At 40.8% G+C, this 23,173-nt stretch overlaps 4 protein-coding genes across 5 annotated transcripts; 1 reads left to right on the forward strand and 3 right to left on the reverse strand.

Moving 5' to 3' along the window:
* Positions 1 to 77: 77 nt before the first annotated feature.
* si:ch211-145o7.3 (forkhead box protein N2) lies at positions 78 to 3,375 on the reverse strand. The gene is made up of 5 exons (XM_048231970.1): positions 3,204 to 3,375; positions 2,041 to 2,669; positions 1,806 to 1,927; positions 1,591 to 1,646; positions 78 to 1,019 (listed from the first exon to the last, which is right to left on the reverse strand). The coding sequence occupies exons 2-5, from the start codon at positions 2,623 to 2,625 to the stop codon at positions 727 to 729; spliced, it is 1,056 nt and encodes a 351-aa protein (XP_048087927.1). The 5' UTR covers positions 2,626 to 2,669; positions 3,204 to 3,375; the 3' UTR covers positions 78 to 726.
* A 286-nt stretch (positions 3,376 to 3,661) lies between these two features.
* Positions 3,662 to 9,964, reverse strand: yif1a (Yip1 interacting factor homolog A (S. cerevisiae)). 2 transcript variants are annotated; one of them, XM_048231971.1, is made up of 9 exons: positions 9,870 to 9,964; positions 9,479 to 9,528; positions 8,668 to 8,912; positions 8,463 to 8,567; positions 7,480 to 7,558; positions 7,210 to 7,267; positions 6,666 to 6,821; positions 5,383 to 5,476; positions 3,662 to 4,501 (listed from the first exon to the last, which is right to left on the reverse strand). In XM_048231971.1, exons 2-9 carry the CDS (start codon positions 9,507 to 9,509, stop codon positions 4,343 to 4,345), a joined length of 927 nt encoding a protein of 308 aa, XP_048087928.1. In that variant the 5' UTR covers positions 9,510 to 9,528; positions 9,870 to 9,964; the 3' UTR covers positions 3,662 to 4,342. The 2 variants fall into 2 exon arrangements, with proteins under 2 accessions (XP_048087928.1, XP_048087929.1); XM_048231972.1 differs by lacking the exon at positions 9,870 to 9,964 and having other exon boundaries at positions 9,479 to 9,863.
* A 4,609-nt stretch (positions 9,965 to 14,573) lies between these two features.
* fosl1a (FOS like 1, AP-1 transcription factor subunit a) lies at positions 14,574 to 18,534 on the forward strand. Its single transcript, XM_048231646.1, is given in 5 exon segments — positions 14,574 to 15,117; positions 15,576 to 15,754; positions 15,756 to 15,837; positions 16,795 to 16,902; positions 17,025 to 18,534. Coding segments are annotated over 5 exon segments (1,071 nt in total). The 5' UTR covers positions 14,574 to 15,003; the 3' UTR covers positions 17,613 to 18,534.
* A 1,290-nt stretch (positions 18,535 to 19,824) lies between these two features.
* Positions 19,825 to 22,527, reverse strand: ccdc85b (coiled-coil domain containing 85B). Its single transcript, XM_048231647.1, has one exon. It carries the CDS (start codon positions 21,770 to 21,772, stop codon positions 21,170 to 21,172), a length of 603 nt encoding a protein of 200 aa, XP_048087604.1. The 5' UTR covers positions 21,773 to 22,527; the 3' UTR covers positions 19,825 to 21,169.
* Between the last annotated feature and the right edge of the window lie 646 nt (positions 22,528 to 23,173).

A 23,173-nucleotide genomic window follows, 5' to 3' on the forward strand; every position in this document is an offset into this window, starting at 1 on the left:
ATACAACGTTCAAATACAGTATGGTACATTCGGCCTTGGAGTATGTTTCAAATAAAAAAGAAAACGTTCTCCATATATAAGCATTTCAAGAACTCTTTATTGCCATGCAAATTATACAGAAATCAGAAATTGCGACCAACTGTCTTATTCCATGAAGCAAGATAAAAGTCAGTCATTTACATAAGAAAGGAATCAAAAGTTCACATAATGTTAAACAGAGAGGTCTACAAAGTCTGAAATGTCTCAAAAGTAACATATTAATCATCCACTAAGTGCACAAGATTAGTTACTAAACATTATTTGTGCCCTGAAACAAAGTGGAACCACTGGCAGTCTTCTTACAAGTGTTTAAAGCATTCCACAATTTATAAATGACAACAATAAATTGATTCTTAATGACCACAGTGTGAAAAACACAAAAATAGCCATTTTTATTCAAGGAATTCCAACAGCAAAATCTTAGAGGAACGTTGCTTTCAGTTATTGTTAACATTTCAGAGAGTTCAAGTGCATTGGCTGATTTCCATGTGAGGTACAGCACCTACATCACTTAGTGACAGGAACAATTCTCAGGCAGTTTTATGGTGTCAACATTGAACAACCATTCCATAAATAGTCAGCATGTAGCAACATCATGTCAGCATGTAACATGTCAAGTCACACCAGTTTGCATCAGTCTCTGTTGAGTGTGTTTAGTAACTGTAGTTGCTTGACCTCGTATGCTAATTACCCAGAGTGTCCACCCCCTGCAAGGTCAAGGAGTGAACCGGCAGCTTCCTGGGCCTCTGCATCCAGCTGTAGTATCTCTACCGTCTCCAGATCCAGCTCTGCGTTTCCAGGAAGCACTAGGTACTCATACTGGTTAAACTGGTAATAATGGAGCTCAATGTAGCCACTGTCAGCAAGCGGGTCTTTCTCTCCCTCTTTTTCTGCCTCCTCATGAAGTGTCACAGACTCTATAGCAACCAGCTCCTCATGGTCAGGGGTCATAGAGCAGGGCGCACTGGAGGAAAGGTCATCTGGGGAGGGGGGGTAAGAGCCATGAAACAAGGAACGGATATGTCATATGTATTGTAGTAGTAGGTCTAGACTGGAAAATGTATTTGTGTGATTACACAACTGACACACACCTACTACAATGAATTAAGAACAATTAGTGTATCCTTAGCAGTTCACAGTTACATAATTCAGCTGTTGCCACAGAGATGTTCAGCTCTGTGTGTAAGAAATACAACCACTCATTGACACAAGCTAAAAATCACTTTGCATAAGAACCACACACTAAAAGAGACACATAAAGAGGGCAGTCCTGGTGTTGCTGTGGCTATAGGTTGCCAGGGCAATGCCAGGTTGTTCCCATGACAATACCACCCAAACACACCAGTTTTGCAATCCTGAGAGAAAGTCAGACTAGACAAGTTGAAGACTTAGGGAGTCACTTTCACAAAGTTAACTAGTCATGTAGAATAATGGGGAAACTCCCCATTTTTCCCCCCATTTACTTTATTCCTGAGAGGGTGCATTTGGTATTTGAGATCTATACAAGCATAGCACATGGGTTTTGATTGTGATTTTTCAATATCTACCTACCTGACATTTCGACTGTTTCACATATGACTGGTGGCCCATAATCAGCTGCCTCCTGCCTATAAATGCACAGCATTAAAGACAACATGTGGATGTTAATTACTCTGTCATATTAGGGAAGGCATTCAACTGGCATTAATTTTTTTAGGAACATCAAAAATATGGAAAATGTGAAGCCCACTATGATGCATGATTTATTCCCATGTGTTTATACTTACAATACAGGATTGTTAAGTAGATTGACATTGGTACTGTGACAATAGTGTGTTTTCTTCAGCACCTCTAAAAGAGCAGGTCGATACTCTGGGCACACACACCAGAGTGAGCCTTTTCCACCAGACTGTAAGGACATCACACAAAATAACTAATACCTAATAACACACAAATATCCAAGTAGACACCATATATGACGGAGTAAACAGATATTGGTGGCAAATTTGCTGGAGTCCTTACCTTACACTTCTCTCTGCTGATGCGGCGAAAGCTCTTATTCAGAGACAGGTTGTGCCGAACTGAATTCCTCCACCCACCTGGGGCAGCCCTGTAGTAGGGAAAAGAGTTGACGATCCACTCATAGATATCCTTCACCGGCAGCTGTTTCTCCGGTGAATCCTCTATTGCCATGAATATAAGGCTGCTGAATGAGTATGGGGGCTTCCCGAGGGCACGGGGGCCCGGCGGGGGAGGGACGAGGTCCCGAGGTTCTACATAGGCCAGTGAGGAGGTCTTGAGCAGAGGTTGCATGGGCAGAAGGTTCCGTCTCTGGTGAAGCCAGCTTAAACAGGTCAGGTCGTCTTGGTCAGATAGGAGAGGTGACCCTAGGCAGTGTGAGGTGAGCTCATCAAATGGCTGAGAAGGTGTGGGACAGGCGGGGGACGAGTGTGAGCAAGGGAGGGAGAGAAAGGAGGGGGAGAGAGGAGGAGAGGAGGGTACAGTGGCAGAAGAATGAGGCAGAGAGGGGGACAGTGAGAGGTTTTTGCAGGGAGTGCCGGGGGACTGGATGGGAGAGAGGGGTGGCAGTGAATGATCTTTCTCCATCGCTCTCCCTGCTACAAACAGGTGCAGGTGATATTCACATGAACCTGGTAAAATATCAACAAAGAACCCGTAAGCAATCATTTGTTTGATATCATTTGAAACAAGGTCTGTACAGTGATAAACAAAATAGGCAATAATCAAACTATACTAACATTATAATTAAAGAGGTTGTAATCAAAGTAAGAAATTAAAATGCATAGTTAAAGACAGATCCAGAGGTAGAGTGGACAAAAGAGTCGTCCAGTTCAAAGTCCTAACAAATTATTTTTGCGCCACTATTCATGTGTAAATGATTTAGCAAGCCATCTAGCGAATCTACAGCTCTGGACGACGGGGACAGACAGGTGCACAGAAGAGATAGGTGGTTAACATTACGTTAATTGTTGTTAAGTCAGTCAAAATTCCTAAATTTCCGTCCAGTTAGCAAACAAAACTAAAATGAAGCCGCATGGTGTTCCACCTGAGAAAATGGCGCTAGAATATTAAGTTACATTTTCAACAATTAGCAAGCTAACCATTCTTTTGTGGACATATCTAGGTGCTGAGATAGGGACGGGTGCAAAAAAAGAGTAACTTACCTTTTATGCCAAACTAATACAAAGTTGATAAGATGTAAATTTGCATCAACGGGGATGCATTTAACAGTAGAAATTATTTCGTTTGAACAATCCAGCGGCTAGAACACCAGAGAACGCACGAATTATCACTGGTGTGCGCGTTCTTACTTTTCCCTGGTTTCCTTAGTAACCAAAAGGACGCTTTGCAGCAGGCGCGCCTCTTGCTCGACCTTAAAGTGACATGCCCATCTGAGTCATGACCGAGTCTGCATTAAAGCAGTAGACACTCATTTTCTTTTAGCAAATTGAGGCCAAACAAGTGGCTATTCTGCTTTACTGAAATACTCACAAATATTAGCCCCATATTAAATCTGTATCAGATGGCAAACTATCAGTTTTGAAAGCTTTCCATTCTTACAGGTTATGCATATAATAATGTATTAAATTACAGCTATAACAAGGAACACATAACAATGATCCAGTTTTTTTGTATGTTTTTCTTTACTTTACATCCAAAACATCGGATTACTCAATAGGTTCACTTCATCACACACATCAACTGAAATGAAAACATACATGTATAAACTGCTTTCGTTTAAAATTCACTCATTTTGTTTTTGTTTTACTACAAAAATAAAAACACTGCTGTTCATGCTTCCAATAGCACAGATAAATACAAAAGGAGTTATACAAGTGTGTGCTTCACGACATACACAATATTTCAGCACAGAATGTTAATCCAGGGAGTTGCAATATAGATACGTATTTTATAAAGCCAAAACTGTTTGCATTCTCCTAATATTCGTTCATTGGTCATTTTGGTTGTCTGCCTGTTTAGACTATTAGACAGCCAAGGGACAAAGAGTTTAAAAGGTTCTTAGAGGTCCATTTTTGTTGAAGTGAAAACCCATAACTCTGAAGATATTTTTCAATGAGCTATCCATTCATCCATAGCCTTACATGCCATATTCAGTCTGAGTTTGTTTAAGGAGTTTATCAACACTTTAGTCCCCAAAACAAACAACCTACAACAAGCAAATATCTACAGGCCATTTTGGTACAATGGCCAAAGGCAAGTGTAGTAATGACACTCCATGAAGTTTGTTAAAGGTCATTGAAAGTTCCATGCTAGCAGACCCTGATGGATGGGCACTACCAGGTCACCTGACCAGGTGAGAGGTGAGCCAGTAAATGATGATTGGCTGAAAAACAGCAGTTGCCATGGTGATGTAAAGGCGGAAGCGGGGCTTGACGCTTGCTCCAGCACCCATGGAGTCGGAGGACAGCGAGGAAAGAATCTTCATCTTGAGTGAGCGGACCTGAGAAGAGAGATGTAACTGAATATATACTGGAAAGGATAGATGTGTTCATCTCATATTACCATATACCATCATACTGACTTGGTAGTGTTCATAATGTATCTCATGTTTCAATTTAATAACAAACACAATAATCTTAATCATTAATCATTTAACCATTCATCTTAATCATTAATCTCTCTGCAAAGAAATGCAGTCTTACATTACGATCATCATCATGCTAAAAATAACATGGTACAGCATGTTACATGCTAATAAACCATTTTCCAAAAACTAAAACTGTTATACCAGTGTTAGAACTCATGAGGATGCCCTGCACCGAAGACAGTTTATGGTTGAACACCTGGCAGTTTCTGGTAATTAATTAAGTAAGTCACTTTTGGATTACTTGAGAACTCCTTTGGACTCTTTGGACATTCTGTTTGCTTGTGCTTGGTTATTTTCTTCACTATTTGACAGATGTTAGGATATTTGCTTGGGGCGTTTCTGAAATTATCATGATCATAAACTACAAATAAGGGGTCATAACAATGAAGCATATAATTTAAATGTGTATGTAAAAGGGACATGTAAGTGAACTAAGCTGAACTATTAATTTACATCTTCAATATTTTGTAGATCACAACATGTACACCACATTATTACATTTTTTTACACGGCTCTTCAGAGTGCTGCAGAAAGTTCCATTCACATGAGTGGGCCTTCCCAACGTTCGGAAGTCTGTTAAATCTATGTAATTACCATTGCAAAGTATATAATGACCGCTGTCAATGGCAACAGGTTTTGTGTTTTGACTCTGCTGCGCGTCAGGGTGATTATCCCTTGCTCACATCATCACAATGGTCATTAATAAACTGAGTTATGTAAAACTGTGAACTCACTATGAAAAACATGAGGGCACAGGAACTCCAGGCCAAAGCAACATAGTAGCCATCACTGCCAAAGAGGAGTCCACACAGGACAGTGAAGATCATCCTAAACCAGAGAGAGGCAACAGTTTAGCTCCATTGATTTATTTCATTGAACTCATTTAAGGTCAGGAATGGTCTCCATGCTCCTTTACATAACAGCAACATGTTAATGTGCATTAAAACTAGATGTACCGCAGAGCGGTACAAAATATGACCGCCGCCCAGTCCAGCACATTTTTTCCACAAAAATAAATCACGCTGAAAGGCCTATATGATTCTAACTGTCTCACTAAATTGCATTATCCACACTCAATTCTCACTGGTATCTGCTAGACAACAAGTACCAAAACATGATTAGTTCATAGATTTCACATGTAAAATTCATTTTATACAACCCCACCCCCATCTTGCCTGTTCATAATTCTGAGAAATTCTTGAATTGTGTGCATGCACACGTTTATGTTTATGTGTGTGTGTGTGTGTGTGTGTGTGCGTGCGTGCTTGTGTGTTTGCCTGCGTATGTGTGTTTGTGCATGTGCATGTATGCGTACATATGTCTACTGTGTGAGTATGTGTCATACGTATGATTACTGTGAATGTTTGTGTGTGCGTGTGTATCTGTTTATGCACATGTGTGCACATGGAATGGGTTAACATGACCCCTGGAGGCAAACATACAAAAAAAAAGGTGGACCTCCTAGGCCCTATAGTTCTCGAGATATTCACAGAAAACTGTCTCCAGCCACCTACAGGCCAGTTGGTGTATAGTAACATAAATTAATTTATTGTGTGGCCCCCCATGAACGGAATTCCACAAAACTTGGCGTGCATTCAGAGGGTGTCATAATGATCCTACACTTCCAATTTCGTGCATGTTAGGTCACAGATACCTGCGATTACAACACCTCATTTTTACTTTTTTGTGTTTAACTAGGTGGCGCTATACATGAACTGAGTGGTTATGGAATGGGTTGACATGGCCCCTTGAGAGCAACATACAAAAAAAATTGTCCTTCTAAACCCTACGGTTCTTGAGATATTCACAGAAAACTGTGTCTGCCCTACCCTCCTTTCGGGGGGTCCAGTCCAGCGGGGGGGCTACAGATCAACGAAAAACGATGGTTCCATGCTATCCATGTGGGGTTACATGCCCACCAAGTTTCGTGTACCCCGGTCTTTCAGTGTTCCGGGAATCCTTGACGGAAATTTGGACATGCGAAAAAGAGGGAAAAAAAAAAAAGAAAAAGCCTTACCCCACATATTTGTATCCACTGTAAGCAATGAGATCAAAGGTAGAAAGATCGGAGTGCACGGTAAGCAAGTACAAGCTCAACAACATGGCCAACACCTCAATGACCATCCACACCAGGGCAGTGCTGGCACACAGCCCCAACACCTCTGGACTGAACCTGTTCCACAGGAGACATAAACAAGAGAGGGAACAACGGGTAAGCATGTCGAATACGACAATACACTGTATGGGCCAGGCAATCTTTCACTATGAGCATGTAATAAAACAACACAAGGTGCTATGTGGAGGGTTTTTTAATGACCTAGAAATACCAAAAGAATGCAAAGAAACAAAAATGCCTGTCCAGATTTCCACTGAAATTAGCACACAAAACAGCTAGCCTGGGCCCGGGTCTTATGTCCCAGGTACAATGTGTGGTGCTGTATTCTATGAAATGTGAGTTGATGGAAGAGTGCAGTGTGACTGTATTCAGGACTACTCCACATATCTCCTTTATTTAAAAGTACAAAGCTGGGAGGGGATACGCAGGTAAACACATATTTAACCTTTTCTGGATTCCAAGGGCCATCCCAGCTAGCAAAATGTAGGTGATGAAAGCCATTGCTATGACAAATAGAAACCTCAATTAGAATCAGGATCAGGACAGTGACTGTTTAAGACAAATAATGAAGAAGTTTTCAGACTGTAACTACTGTAGGCATACATCAAGCATTCCACATTACTGGAAGAGGGAATATTATTGCACATGATCACAACCAAAGTTATTTTCATCGTCACCCATGTCATCAGCACTGGTAGTATTAGCCTTGACTCACAGGGTATGTAGAGGTCAGGAGCATTCACATCATGTCGGGGAGGCAGGGGAGTATCTCTGTGGTATCGCACTTCCCAGTCCTTATGAAATCACAATATAATAAAACAAAAATTAGACACACTGCCTCGTCTTCATCGGGACATGGAGTAGTTTGTGTACTACATCTTACGATGGACAGATAAGGCACAGGACAAAACCTTTTTTCATATAAACTATGATTATGGAATTTTTTTTTTTTTTTTTTTAAGTATATTTTTGGGTTTTTTTGCTTTTATTCCGACAGGACAGTGAAGATAGAAAGGAAGTGAATGGGAGAGAGAGAGATGGGGTGGGATCGGGACATGACCGCAGGTTGGATTCGAACCTGGGTCCCTGTGGGCACTTGGACCCGTACATGGTACGGGCACTGTAGCCTGTTGCGCCACAGCGCCCCCGATTATGGAATATCTTTGAAGGAGTCACTGGCCGTGGTTCTCACAACTTTTTATCTGTTCATCCCCCACAATCTATTAGCCACGTCTCCCAAACAACTGATTTGACAGTGCACACCTTTAACCGTTAGTGTTAACCACTGCATAAAACGCAAAGCAGAAGCTAATATGTAACAATGGATTGTCCACAACAAGAAGTGCAATGCAAATAAGCAACAGTATATGTATCTGTCAGTCATCCAGATCTTACATAAGCAGTATGTAAGCACCCATTCTCAAAGAGAAACAATATGGAAACACTGTGAATTGTGGGTCTACATCTAGGGCTGATGAGTATCCCAATTTCTAAACCTGTTGGACTTTTTAAAAAGAACTTTTTTTAAATTCAGACAGAAAATCATTTTTTGACCCCTCATATATTTCGCGCCCCCTAGTTTAAGAATCCCTATCGTAAGGCACAGTATGGGGGCAATAGAATAACTGAGAAGGAGCCTGCAAAGTATGAATATGGTCAGCTAACACAACACCATAATTAGATCAGAATGTAATTTACCTGATGCGTATAGGGGAACATGAGGAGCATCAGTTTCTTCATTACATATTTGGTGTCAACGGCGAAGAAGTGCTTCAACTTGTTCATGGAAACAAACCGGCCTATCTGTGATTTGGGGGAAAAGAGAATATTCACACAGTTCTAACCGCGGCGACTCCAGCCTTCCAGATGAAACTCCACATCATGTCTCAAGACCAAGTCTTACCTCTTTATTGACAATATCCTTCCCCTGGTTGGCAATTGAGGAACCATACATCATGGCAGCATTGGCCATCGGATCAGCAAATAAATTGTTCACGCCAGCGCCACCCCCACCACCACCAGGGGGTCCACTCATGTTGTACCCTGAATTGTAGTAGCCCTGACTGGACATTGGAGGCCCTCCGGAGCTGGTATCATCAAAAAGCAAGGGGTCTCCAGCTGGTGGACCTGTGCGAGCTCTTGGTTTAGCTGTATAAATACCAAGCAAAATATATTTGTGTCAGTTTATGAGGCTGTGCTGGGGAGCACTATTCCATGCAGCCCAACACAGTCGATCCAACATACAAAATCAGGGGAAAACCCCTGATATATCCTGCACAGCTAAAGCGTTAACCTACAATTAGCCTGTCCTACTTGAAGTAAATGATATTCATTACAGACACAAAATTGCACAACTGAAGGAACTATAACTGTGGAATTTCTACTATGACTGCATATTTAAGTTAGAATGTTATTTTGCATGTTAGAACTACATTGAGAATCATGCACAATAACGTTATGACAAACACTACCGGATTTTTCTCTCTGCAGGAATTGGTCTGCCCAGGTTACATGGCAGAAGCTGAGCCAGCTATCACCAAACTTAGAAAAGTTTGTCCAAAAGAATGTCATCCAATTATCGTCCAAAATAACAAGCCTTACTGTAAGTTGAGCAAGTTTACAAAGTTTAGATAAGTTAGCGATATATAGGACAGGTTGGCCGTAGTAAACTGTTAGCTGTTATCGTTGACTGGTAGTAATGTGATGTTACTTACTCGCTCTATGTCCATGGTGAGGAAGGTCCATTTTCTATCGTAGGATGACCCTAAAAATAAATGAAAAAAGACAAGTAATCTACTTGTTAGATATCTTGTGTGTTTGCCAACCCGTTTGGTTAACGTGTTCTCCCTACTGCTGGCAGCAGATGTTACTTCGTCAGCTGGGCATCCACGTCAATTGCTAGCTAGATAGCTAATGTTAGCTAGACTAACTACCTAATCTACATCAAAGAGCTCCCTGTAACTTTACAAACAGCAGCCTTTAACTCTCTCAAATTGATTCAGCGAAACGGTATCAGTCATTCAAAGCAATGACATAGTACTTATAACCACAAATTGAATACAAGTTTTATCATTTCTAAGCTAACATCGATTAGCTGACACTTACTAGCTACGTGTCTACCAGTGCCTCCACTGACCCGCCTTCCAGCTTTCAGTCATTGGTCCATGAATCTTTGCCTGCGTGGCAAGCGTTGCAATCCCGATGACTTTATTGGTCAATGAGCATTTTTTTTGTTTTGATAAATTCTACAAAGCAATTGGTGAAACAGAATGTCAGTCAATAGACAAAAGTTTACTAATTATAGACCCTTTCAACAATAAAAACAAAAACAATGCTTGAACGTTCTATTTGGGCCCCAATCTACTTCCTCTGCATTTAAAATAAGGGTCCCCTTTCAAGAGAGTTCCATCAAAGATCCTTGATTACTAGCTCCGCTTTAACCCTCTCTGGTTCCATTCTCAGCATCATAGTTGGCCCCACAAGACTTCCTTTTTAACATTCCATATGTTATCTTAATGTAGAGGAAGTAGATTGGGGCCCAAATAGAACGTTCAAGCATTGTTTTTGTTGTTATTGTTGAAAGGGTCTATAGAGCATCACAGTCCCGTCCCTCCTCCGAGAGAGCTTAGTTTCCGGAAGTAAATTTCCCATTCATTTATCCAAAGATCCTTGATTACCGCTTTAACCCTCTCTGATTTATCCTATTGACGTTTTGGAAAAATCTGTATCTAAAGAGTTTTAGAGCATGTCTTAAGCTAATCAGCTACGGAGTAACTCATAAGCATACAACATATCATTTCGAGTGAAAAAACGAAGAGAAAGTCCACAAAAAGTCAAAGGTACAAGGCTGTGTACATATTTTCCTTTCCGAGCGAAGGAACTACTCATCCCATAAACCACCGCGCCTCACTGAATAATATATAAGCAATGCACGAACCAGCGCGAAATCATTTCCAACCGGCGACAGCACGTGAACCCTTTCCTCCAAACAGTGATTTTTATATAGTGAATGTGCGGTTGATAGCAGTTATTTCAGGAGTAATCGTGCAAATAATAGTGTTTTGGTATTGAATGTTATATTTACCATCGTGTATTTTATATTGTGTGTGTGTGAAAGCGGTTAACGTTAGCAACATTGTGCAGTGCTTCGTATCTGACTGCCATCCTGATACATGGACTGGTGCATGGTCTGCTCTTGGACCACCATATTCAGTTTGCTGTGAATTATTACACAAAATGTTCATTAAATGTACGAAGAAGTATTTCTAGGTTAATGATTGATGATATGACTTGTACAGTATGAATGCTACAGTAGCCTAGCTAATGTTAACTAGCATTACCAACCTCCCTGCAAAACTCACCACACAACTTTGTAGGTCTTGTCCCTCATGCTAGCCCTTACAAAACCTACAAGCTAACCCTCAGACACACAACAGTCAATAATGTGACCCGATTTAAAGTGGTTTTCACCCCTTTGGACACTCTTGATTTCGTCCTTGAAACAGTGAAATATTTGGGGCAAAGACGGTTTGCTAACCATTTTACTGCAGTGTCTAGCTGCTAGCTGGTGGTAGCATCCAGCTTGCATGTGCTATCAGCTAGCTAGCTAGTTCAAAAGTTTAAGTACTTAGTGAGGATATACAAGGCTTTTTATGCCTCGACTAAGTTGATGTTTCCTATGAACAACAATTCATGTTCATAAAAACAACAAGGTCACTAAAACATTATATTTCACACCTGTGTTGCAGCATGTAGGCTAATGCTAGCAGCATTATAATGACATTCTAATGTCTGAAAGGCTAATGATTAGCCTATCGGCTACCTGAAAAGTTAAGTGTTTAAACTAGCATTTACAGTGTTCTATGTGATGGTGTATTGGCCCTGACTAAGTTCGTGTGATATATAAACCACAATCCTTGTTGATACAAGTACCAATGTTTGTCTAGAAAGTTTTTATTCACATTAAGATTTTCGCCATAGCCAGTAAAAGACTCCGCCATCTTTGTCAATAATTTTCTCTGATAAAGTTTCAAACTATGATCATAACGGCCTTTCCACCAATCAGAGGCATCACTGTGGGATTGTTCAGGATTGTGGGTAATGAAGTACTTATCCAAGACATCGCGATTAAAAGAGATTTATTTCAAAGGTTAGTGCCCCTTGAATTTTCGCCCTCTATATATACAATCGGTTAGTACAGCCTTAGCTGGTTTTGAGTCTACCATGTGCAGTTAAGTTTTTATGGCTTATACCCGAATTGTCAATGGAGAAATTGCATTGAATTCTTACTTCCGGAAACTCCTGTGGGCGGGACTGTGATGCTCTATTGTAAGCATTCATTAATTGTACATTCATAGATAGATAGATAGATAGATAGGCTAGAGCCATAAAAGGTAACGACAGTGTTCCAGCAGCCATAGCATACAAACAGAGCACCAGAGAATGTCTAATAAGGACTCTGACAGCACTCACATACAACTCCAAAACAGAAAAGGTTGGGACGTTGTGTAAAATGTGAATAAAAACAGAATGTATTAATCTGCAAATCTCTTAAACTCATAATTAGTTGCAAAAAGGACACAGTATATCAAATTTGAAAATGACAAATTTGACTATTTAATGCAAATATATGTTTATTTTGAATTTGATATCAGCAACATGTTTCAAAAAAGGTATGAAAAAAGAGCATCACAAAGAGGCAGGGTCTCTAGAAGTAAAGATGTATGGGTATTAATCACTCTAATCTGTGTGCACAAATGATGAAACAATATGGGTTTGTGTGAATGTACAGAAGCACCAAGAAGAGTCCATCTGATCAAAAGTCCTGGACTCAATTTTATACACTGACCATTTTCTCACCCATTCATGGCCGGTCATTTTTGACCGAGAACACAATGGGTGTTCTAAAGTTAAATAGGCTAAAACACCCAAATTGTTATGAAAATGATCACAATGATCATCATGATCATTGAGCCTCATGATAGTCAGAGTAAATTGACAACTTTTTTGATAGAAAATTATTGTCAATCGGACAAATTTGACCACGAACACAATAGGCTATGGTCAAAAAGAACTTGTTTGACCAGTAAGTTGTATAGCCTAGTGGATGTGAGGTAGGATATTGCCCATATAAACGAACTGCTACGATATTATGCAACATCCATACAAGCCAAACTTCCTCCAGCCAAGATGATTTAGGTTATAGGCCTAAAGCCTATTCTCGTTTGCATAACCTATAGGTATGCCCACGTTTGATGTGTCATGTAGTAGGCTAGGGTAGCCTATTTTAGTCTACAACTTTAATCATCAGCGATGATTATAGCTTAGGCCAACTGGGTGGTTTGACAAACTCAACAAATTATACAACTGGTTTTGTCGAGTTAAATGGAAGTGGTATGATTAAAATATTCAAATCAAATGGCCTTGAAGTAATGAAGATGTGTGATTTATGTGTCAGTAGGTGAGGTGTGCCTGTCCACTGTGTTCTGCACCTGCACATAGGCTATGAGACGTCAAGATATATGTTCGTGCCCAGCCCATATTAAAAGAAAGTCCTACGCAATCATTTCTGCAGGTCACTACATGTCTCAGAGAGCGAAAAGGGTGTGGCATCTCGGCAGTCCATAAGCATGAGTCATGGTCCTCAGTTTCCCTCTCTTTCGGATTGTTGATACTAGAGAGCTACCGTGACCCAGCGATTTCCCCTTAAGCTGAGACAAAGTTTCAGAATGAGAAAAAGTAGACACTGAAATAAAGCAGGAATCTAATGGCTAGAATTTCAACGTCTGTAAAAGATTTGGTAAAACACTTTGTAACTTGATTTTGAAAAGTGCTAGGCTACACATTATTATTATTATTATTATTATTATTATTTGTAATTGTGCAAATAATTAGCTTATAGTCTAGGCGAAATAAAAGTTAGGCTAAACTAAACAAATCCACCAATCCATAATCTTTCAATTAAATGACATTAGCCATATTTTTCTTGATATTGCCATCGACGTATAAATATAACCAGGCCCATAGTCTACACTCTAGGCTATAGGCCTAGTAGCCTAGGTTATAAAACATATTTTGAAATAACACCGAGCAGGCCTAAGAAGGTAAGAATGTAGGCATGGTTAAACGGAAGTGGACGTGTTTCCAGCTTTGAACGTGCTTCAACAATGTCCTGATGTGACAGCTGTCAGCTGTCATAATCAGCTGGAACCCATTGTTCCTGAAGAAAGAAAACAAGTACATGAAGAACTTTGAACCTGTAAGCTATTAGCTCATATAACGGAACATTCAGAAAGTCTTAAAAAAGAGGATAGACTAGCCTATAAGACTGCTGCGAAAAACGTTAGCGCAGTCTCGTGCACCTATGTCTGAGTCATTTTATGACCCAGGCGGCTTTCCCTACTTTCAATTAAGGGAAGATCTTGGAAGTGTGGTAGCCCAGCCTCTTTAGCCTAAATTATAGCCTAGGCTACTGTGGTAGGCCTGTAAGACAGTTTCATTTTTGTCATCACTAGAGTAGCCTAGGCCTAAGCTAGCCTAGTTTAATAAAATAAAAAACTTAAAACCCTTTTCACTGCCGATGTAGTCTACGCTAAAATACACAATGAAATAAAATATGACATTATCACAATTTATCATTCATTTTCAATTGTAAAACAATTTGATGGGTAGCAGACATGGTGATTGATTGTGGGCTAGTCTACATAGGCCTACTACAAGAACCAGAGAATGTCTAATAATCCGTAGACGGGCTCTGGAAGAACACAAGCCGAACTGTCAAAACGGGATTCCCGGAAAAATCTAAATATGGTCATATACGTCACTCACAGTTCCCTTGTGCCTGTGATCCGTGACTTGCCCGCACCATTTCCCGAAATGGGAGGGGCGTAACGTATTCAGCTGTAAAATATTGGGTGTTTATAATCCAATGACTCCTCCGTAATCTCACTAGAGTCTGAAACTGAATCTATGCGAAGGGTCATGCCACATCAGATGTTCGTATTCTAAAGACATTTTTGGCTGTTTTGCGAGTCAACACGTGCTTCATCGTTTCCCCATACCCCCTGGATATTGGATTATTCTTCCCGGCAATAGGTGGTGCTTCCTTAATTTTGAAAGTGCTGTATTTGCTTGGGCAGTGGACAGATTGGTGTGGTTAAAAAGACATCGGTTTACTCTTTCAGCTGTATTACATTGTGTAGCCGGGGAACACAAGGACACTAAGTGAAACATCGCATATATGTATCGGAACTATCTCAGAGGAACCGACCAGACCTTCTCCGAGAGTAGCTCTGGCTCCGGATCAAACCCAGCTACGGTAACAAGTAGCACTACCGCGCAGCAACAACAACAGGTGAGTTACCTTAAGGAGCAGTATTTATCATCGATTCTCGGTTTAATTGTACATATGCTACCCTGTTCAAGTGAATAGACTATGTCAGATGCTGCCAGCAATACCAACTTAATATTGCCAAGGTATGCTGTAAGCATTTCCCATAGCCTACGTAGGTACCTTACACTGATTAACTCTACAATTTTTTTTTGTCTAGGCTAAGCTCTAGTCTGACTGACTGGTGGCACATTATCTCTTCGAAAGCCACTCTTAGTTTACAACACAATGGCACATTTGTTAATAAATTGTGAGCAGACTTTTTCAATGAAGAAGTAATAACCATGATGTTATTTACTCACATGGTTTAATAACTAGGCTAGGCCTATATTAGCTTAGGCTACTATAGGCTACTAACTCTTTGTGATTTAATGAACTAAGAGATTGAAGCTTAATTTGTTTTTTTTTGTCTGCAACCACAGAAGTTTTCTGTGGCAGGATCCAGTCAGTTCGTGCCCAGCCTCAATGCAATCACATCAAATCAGGATCTCCAGTGGCTGGTACAACCATCCATCATTGGCCCTCCAGGACCCTCAAGACCCTTGCGTCACCCTTACGCCATGACAGTTGGTGCTCATTCCATGGGGGGGCTCTCACCCTCATCAGAGCCACATTATCCGCCCAGGGGTTATACGAGCTCCTACCGGGTCAGGGAACTCCACAAGACGTCGCACTGATGAACATGTAAGATGGTCCTTACAGTTGTGGTTGTTTGTGTGTGTATCTGTGTGTGTGTGTGTGTGTGTGTGTGTGTGTGTGTGGTGGGGGCCTGATGGAATCCACTGTCTTTTAGTCCACATAGAGGAAGAGGGAGTGCTAGGTTGACAGTTGAATAGACAGATGTTTGAGTCAGTGCCTCAGTAGTGTGTAATATCCTGTAAGAAGAGTGACTGCTTGGTTGTGCAGTTTCACCAGGAAAGGATAAGTGGAGAGAGGTCACAGCTAGAAGAAAGAGGAACTACTTCAGAATGCGTAGCAGAGCTTTATACTGGTGTAGTAAATCACATTATTTTGTTGTGATATATACTGCCTTTACAATAGTATATATCATGTTGGAAAAAGATGTTTATTTACATTCTTCAAAAGTGTTCTAGATGTAATCAGTGTGACACATGTATTTGTCCATATTGACCTCTCACCCTCTACATTTCTCTATATCTACATTTTCAGACAAGAGTTAACTGTGTGAAATAATGCGACAGGAAATGGAATATCATGTGACTCATTGGGGTAAATCATATGACTCAAACATGAGTCATCAAGGGGGTCTAGGTGTGACTCATCATTATGTGTGAGGGTGAGAGAATAAAGGGTACGCACAGACAGACAGACAAAGGACTGAGATGCTCTAAAATCATTGGACGGGTAAATGAGTTAGTAGTGACAAATGTTGAGATAGGGGTCATTAGTTTTACATGCAAGTCCCAGTCACTCACATGCAATAACACAACAGTTCCAGCAGGTGGCAGTGATAGACTTGTGTTGGAATAATGTGGACTACAATGATCTTAGGCCTACACAAAATGAATGAGAATTTCAGTTTCACACTGACTGTTGCATACAACCACTTCAGTCAGTTATATCAAATCCATTTTAACTGAAATGATACATCCTTCATATGCTGTATTTTTATCATTGCAGTTATCCCCAGAGGAGCAAGAACGACGAAGAATCAGAAGAGAGCGAAACAAAATGGCTGCTGCTAAATGCAGAAACCGCAGAAGGGAACTGACTGACACACTTCAAAGTGTAAGTTCAAGTCCATTAGGAAAAATTCACAGTGGAATTTTCTCTGCTGTAAAACACATCTGATTTTTAGTAGTTGCTTTTCTTGGTACAAGGTAATATGAAATCTCTTTCCTCTTCTACAGGAGACAGACGAGTTAGAGGACGAGAAGTCCCGTCTACAAAAGGAGATTGCAAACCTGCAGAAAGAGAAAGAGAAGCTTGAACTGGTTCTCGAGGCCCATCGCCCCATTTGCAAGACCCAGGATTCCGACTCGGACTCCGACTCCGACTCTCGTCCTAAACTTCCTACTCTTCGAGGCATCAAGATTGAACCAGCTGACTCGGATCTACCGAGACCCTCCACCTCAGCCCAGGCTAAAGCAGACAAACCCAAGCCCAAAATAACCATTCCACCGCCACCTGCCCCAGCCTCCTCATCTGCCATCCATGTTGAATCTGAAGCTCTGCACACACCTGTGCTCATGTCCACGCCATCACTCACACCGTTCACATCCAGCCTGATCTTTACCTACCCATCGGCCTCACTGGAGGCAGGGCCCTCGGTGACCGCACAAAACCTCAGCCTTCCTGGTCCCTCGACTTCCACCCAACACAGCACTATTCAGGCCTCAAGGAGACATGAGCCTTGTGGAATTGCCCATCGTCGTAGCAGCAGTAGTGGTGACCAGTCAGATCACTCGCTCAACTCTCCAACTATCCTGACCTTGTGATGTTCTTCAAAGAAAACATGGCTAGTCTAGAAGGTGACGATGTGTCAATTGAAAGTGTTTTAAAAACAAAGCAAAACATTTCAACTAATGAAAAGGAATGGAATGAAAGAAATGAAAACTAATGAAACATTATCCCAGTCCCATACTTAAGAATATTTCAAATACTATGCCATAGGATGTGCTAACATGTCTTTTTTTTAAAGGTCAACTCTAAAGAACACTTTATTTATACAGTATCTATTATATCTTCATTAAATGAATCTACTTATTGAGCTTCCAATAACATTATCACAAAGTGAAAGACACTTCCTGCTGGTTTGTTATCCACTAATGGCATGACTGAGGGCAGACTGTAGAGTCTGTGGCAGCGCCGCTGTTGACATCTCTGAATACGTTGGTTGAATTGTTGTGCATTAAATCAGATGTATGTCTTCATTTTGATGATGTCATACATTTTCTTGTACCCATTAAGTGAGCATTATCAAGAGAAAAAAAACTATACCTACAATCTGTTAATTTATGGGGTGGAATTATTATAATTTATCTTTAACATCTCTCTTAGCCTCTATACATTGTACTAAAAGCCCATTTCATTACACTGACATAATGTAGCAGACCTGTCAAATTCTACATATTTCATGTGAATATATGATCACTATGCACTTGAAATTACTGAGTGTTACACTATTTTGTAAGGTGTGTTATGTCTGAGATGTTTCAATAGATAGGTAATATATGTAACTGTATGACATGAAGACACAACCAAGGCTGGACCATAGGGGTACGTCTAGATATTTATTTTGGAAAAAAAAATATATAATATTTTTGTAAGAGTTGTTTGTTACCAGTCTGTAATAACAAGTGTCTACTGTGAGACTACAACATGTTGTCTGAGTAAATAAAAATAGTGACTCATGTCTGATCTGGGTGTCTTTGTTTTTGGACAAAACAAATATTACATTAATGTTTACATGGCCACATGATTAAAATTTAGTTTAAAAGGATGACCAGTATATTGAGTGTTGATCCTTCTTCTTCACCTCGGCCTCCATTTTGTCCTTAGTATATGTTGTTAACCCAAACAACATACGCATCATTCCAAATGATGAGTTACAGTTATATCCATATACCACAGGTCGGATGCATAACGGAACAGGTTATGTTACACCAAGTAATGGGGGGCAAAAGAATGGCTCAACCTCATGTGACTCAGGGGCGACTCATTCCATGGTAAAAAGAGAGGGGACAATTTAGGAAGGGAGGAGGAAGGGAGGACTTGGTACACAATTTCCTTTTAGGATGTCCTGAAACCAGACAAAGACAAGCGCTGTGACTCGCGCAAACCGATGACCGTTCAGTTGCTCAAAAACAAATAAATAAATAAATACATAAACCCTCCTCTGAACCCATGTTTATGACTAAAGTGTTTAAAACGTTTACGGAAAAAGACAACTTGTGCTGACTTGGCCAATGAAAAAAAAAAATTGGAAGTGAAACAGAGGCAGTATGGGAATTGGAAAAGGAAGGAGCCAACTGGGTGCACGGAATTAATCCATTTGTTTGATACACTTGAACAACACGTGTGGCACAGACCCAAACAAAGTGCCGCACTCCTGATCAAAAGCCTACTCATCCTCTTACTCATCTGAAGGGGTAACTGACAACATACAAGGTGACAGCTACACAAAAAAGGTGTTTAGGTGAAGGAAATGACTAAGCAACGTGGGAGACTCTAAACAACTTGGCAGAGCCAAAAGGGACAAGCAGGAATATGTATGTTTTCTGACTTCTCAACACATAAAGAGGTATGGAGGTGAAAGCATATTTGAATGGGGAAAAAAGGCCAAAGAGACAACAAACTGCATGAATTTTGTGGCCAGTGCAGAACATAGAGTCCTCTGTTTCTTTATCTCTCCAAAGAGGTACTCACTCACTCATGGCCTTGGAAGCATATGATGTAGACGGTGATAAAGGGGAGTTTGTCCTGAGCTAACCAATGTGCACATGTCGAGATAAAGGGACCTCTGTGTGACAGGATCACTAACCAGGAATAGCCGCTGCACTGGCCACAACCTGAAAATGAGTAACATGAATCTCCTCAAATCATAGCTATGAATAGGCCATAGGTATACATTATGCCTTAGGTCAATCAGGTAAAGAACATGTTTTAAATCCTTCAGAATGGTCACAAAAAAAAAAAACCATGGCAGGATTGGGTGTCTCAATCAGTGTATTTTAAAGCTCTCCAATACACTACAAGCATAGCCCATCAGTTACAGCCAGAGACAATGATATTACTAGGCAATAAGATTAATGCTAAAAAGGAAAAAAAGAACAAACAACAAAATAGCTGTCACCGAAGTGATGTTGATCATGCCAGTGGTACTGGTATTTAAAAGCATTTTGACAACATTAACACAGAACAAATGACTGGTGAGCCAAACTTATTCTGTGCAATAATAATAATAATAATAATAATAATAATAATAATAATAATATATCATGTGAAAATGTCACTTTATCAATCTTCCAAATTACCAGTGTATAAACCTAGGATCATGTGCCAAAAATCCAGTCTTGGGAAAATCCAGTTCAACAAAAATATACAGCTATGTGCAGTGGTGTCCTCCAGCATTTGGTGGGAATCATCATGAAAGCACTGAAGATTTGTCTGGTCTTATTTGGTGGCGTTTCTGCAATATAACTTTCGGTGTTACACAGCTGGGTCAGGTGTATCATACCCTCCTGGTTCAACCAAGGCAACCACATGTGCAATTAGGCCTACTGAGTAATACTGAGAGCACCTCCAGAACCTGATTAGTGATTCCAACTGTTTTTAAGTCACTCACATTTAAATACCATCTCATCAACTCTCTGCATTGCCACCTGGTTTCAGTGATATGATTTTGTTCATAACTTGCCCTTCACTTCAGCTCTGTGATTTTTGATCTGATCTAAAATAGATCATTATGGCTCAAATCAGGATTAACACGCGAATCGTGTGAAAGGATTCGCCCACAGCCCTGTCTAGTGCAGTGCAGTAAAAAATTAGCCCACATTGACATGTAGTCCAGTGCATGTGTTGAAAACCTGGGCAAAGTGAGCAATTTGGTTTTTCCTTGCATGGAAAGTCCATTATATTTAGATAAAATGTACATTTCATTTCAATATACAGTTCCTTCTAGAATAAAAGGTAATCTTACAACAGTTCACAGGAAAAAAAAAGAAAACAAACAAGTAGATGGAAAAGGCCTGAGCTCTCAGTAAAAATATCAGGATAACCTTCAAATCACCGATTCATAGAAATCCAGTTGTCGATTCACTGTCTCAAAAGGTAAGACTGCTTTGAGAGGATCAGTGAGGACCATGTCATCATGGTCAATCCAAGTCCCCCATGGAAAAAACAGGCTACTCCAACAAAGCTCAGTGGAGCCAAAAAACATGTACAAGCTGTAAACTATCTTATCTCTCAACGTAGACATTTCTCGTCAGTTTTGTTTTACTTCATCTTCACAGAGATAGGGCGTTGTGAGGATGAAAGATGGCGTTTGAGTACTTCAGTCATCAGGTGAGCAAACAAGGTGGAGCTGGTCCGGGCTCCCCACACTCCCGGTGCTGGAGCTGCCATCGCCTAAGTCCCGGGCCACCATGCACGGTAGATTCAGCTCGGTGGACCCTCCAGGACTAGAGTCACTTCGGCTGACACACTCTTCTTCAAGCACCAAACAAAGTTCTTTCAGGTCTAGGTTTTCCTTGACTAGCCCGTCTTGCATGCGCTCCAAATCAGCGAGTTTCTTCAGGTATCCACCCAGATCTTCCCGCATTACTTTTGCTGCATGATGGCCAAATAGTTGCCATTCTCGTGCCAATTTCTTCACCTTGAGCCGGTCATCGTCCAGGAAACAACACAAATCACGCAGCTCCTGGTTTTCCTCTTGCAGGCGCTGATTGATGACTTTCAGCTCCCTGATTTCGAGAAGATGCCCCTGCAATTGTTTATTTACCTCTTTGATGAGTCGACCACGCTGTATAAGAGCTGACATCTTATCTGTCTCCTCTTTACGCAGTCTGCTAACTAGCTCCTCTTTTGAGCAGGCGAGTAAGTCCTCGTCAGACATCTTTGACAACTCTCTGTTGAAAATTTCACTGTCGCTCCCCATTTTGCTGATATGGAACTGAGAGTATCCGAAAAGATAGTGCAAAATATGCGCGGTTCAAGTGCCCAAATAACGCATTCAGTAAAAAACAAAATGCATATTGAAAAATACTCAAAGCTGCACCACACAAACCGTAAATACAGTAGCCTTGGCTAGAACTGTGTTATTGGTCACGACACTCCCGTTTTTCAGGCCTAGGAAACAATGTTCTTTTAACTCCACGGTGATTCGAAAAAAATAATGTGACGTTGGACAGTCGTTGTAAACATGAAAAGCCCTGTATTTTACCCCTGTGTCTTTAATCTTCGACTTTGGTGTGCAGTGCGTGTTTTAAATGTGCACACGAGGCATCATTGTGCTGTTATCGCGGAGGATGACGTACTAAAGCTTCAATCAAATGCGTTGTCCTTTCCTCCGATTACCGTTTTAGCTTATTCCCAGTGATGAAAACGATACGACGATGACTGGATGAAGTGAGAGAATAAACATAGGACAAACACAAAATGACCCACTCTGTTCATCACAATATTGTGCGCTGGTCTGTTATCAAAGATTAGGCAATGATGTCCGCTCTTCCTTTCTATGCCTTTGAGATGAACCGTTCTCCGCCACGCTACGTATTCGACATTTATGTAAAGCAAATTCTTTTTTCAAAGTAAAGCGATTTCTTCCACATTTCCGTATTTCCGTTGCATGGGACCTCGGCAGGATCTTGGCGATGGCCAGACGATGTGTTTTTTTTTTCTCAGGCGAAATAAATTAATAAATAAATCGAGGGGGGATGGGACGGCCTGCCCGACTAGATATGAGAATAAGGCGATTCCAGTGAACGATGCGCAATGGCGCTTGGGCTAAAACCTTACACGTAAACGAGCGCCACAAAAGTAAATATTTGTAAAGATTGGTTACAGTTTTCCCCTGGTGATGGCCGTCGTGCAAAACGTCAGCAATGTCCCCTGTTCTCGAAACACCCTCCTCCCCCTCTTCCCTTTCGCCTTCCCTTACGGTAAAGATCCGTATTGTACCACATGGGAACTATGACATCACTTTGTCAGATTGTCATGGACATGATTTTTCCTTTAATCACACTTCTTGTTTATGGTAACTTTACTCAGAAATCAAGTAAAATTACGTAGGCCTATATGTTAAAAACATATATTTTTCCAATGAAACCTGCATCTGACCTTTTGTAGATGTGTCCCCCCAACACACACACACTGAAAGTGTGTGACAAAAGGTGTTTTTGTAGGTTAAGCCATGGTATTCAGCCACATCCTTCCGCCCTGTGGTCCAAACCTATTGTCACCATGAGGCCATAACAATGAGGGGTGTTTTTCAGGGGACGGCATGGGAGAGTGCATGGGCGGGACTGGAAATAGGCCATGGTGAAGCTATGGAAAGCAG

The sequence above is a fragment of the Alosa alosa genome, chromosome 21 (assembly GCF_017589495.1).
Source record: "Alosa alosa isolate M-15738 ecotype Scorff River chromosome 21, AALO_Geno_1.1, whole genome shotgun sequence".
NCBI lineage: Eukaryota > Metazoa > Chordata > Actinopteri > Clupeiformes > Clupeidae > Alosa > Alosa alosa.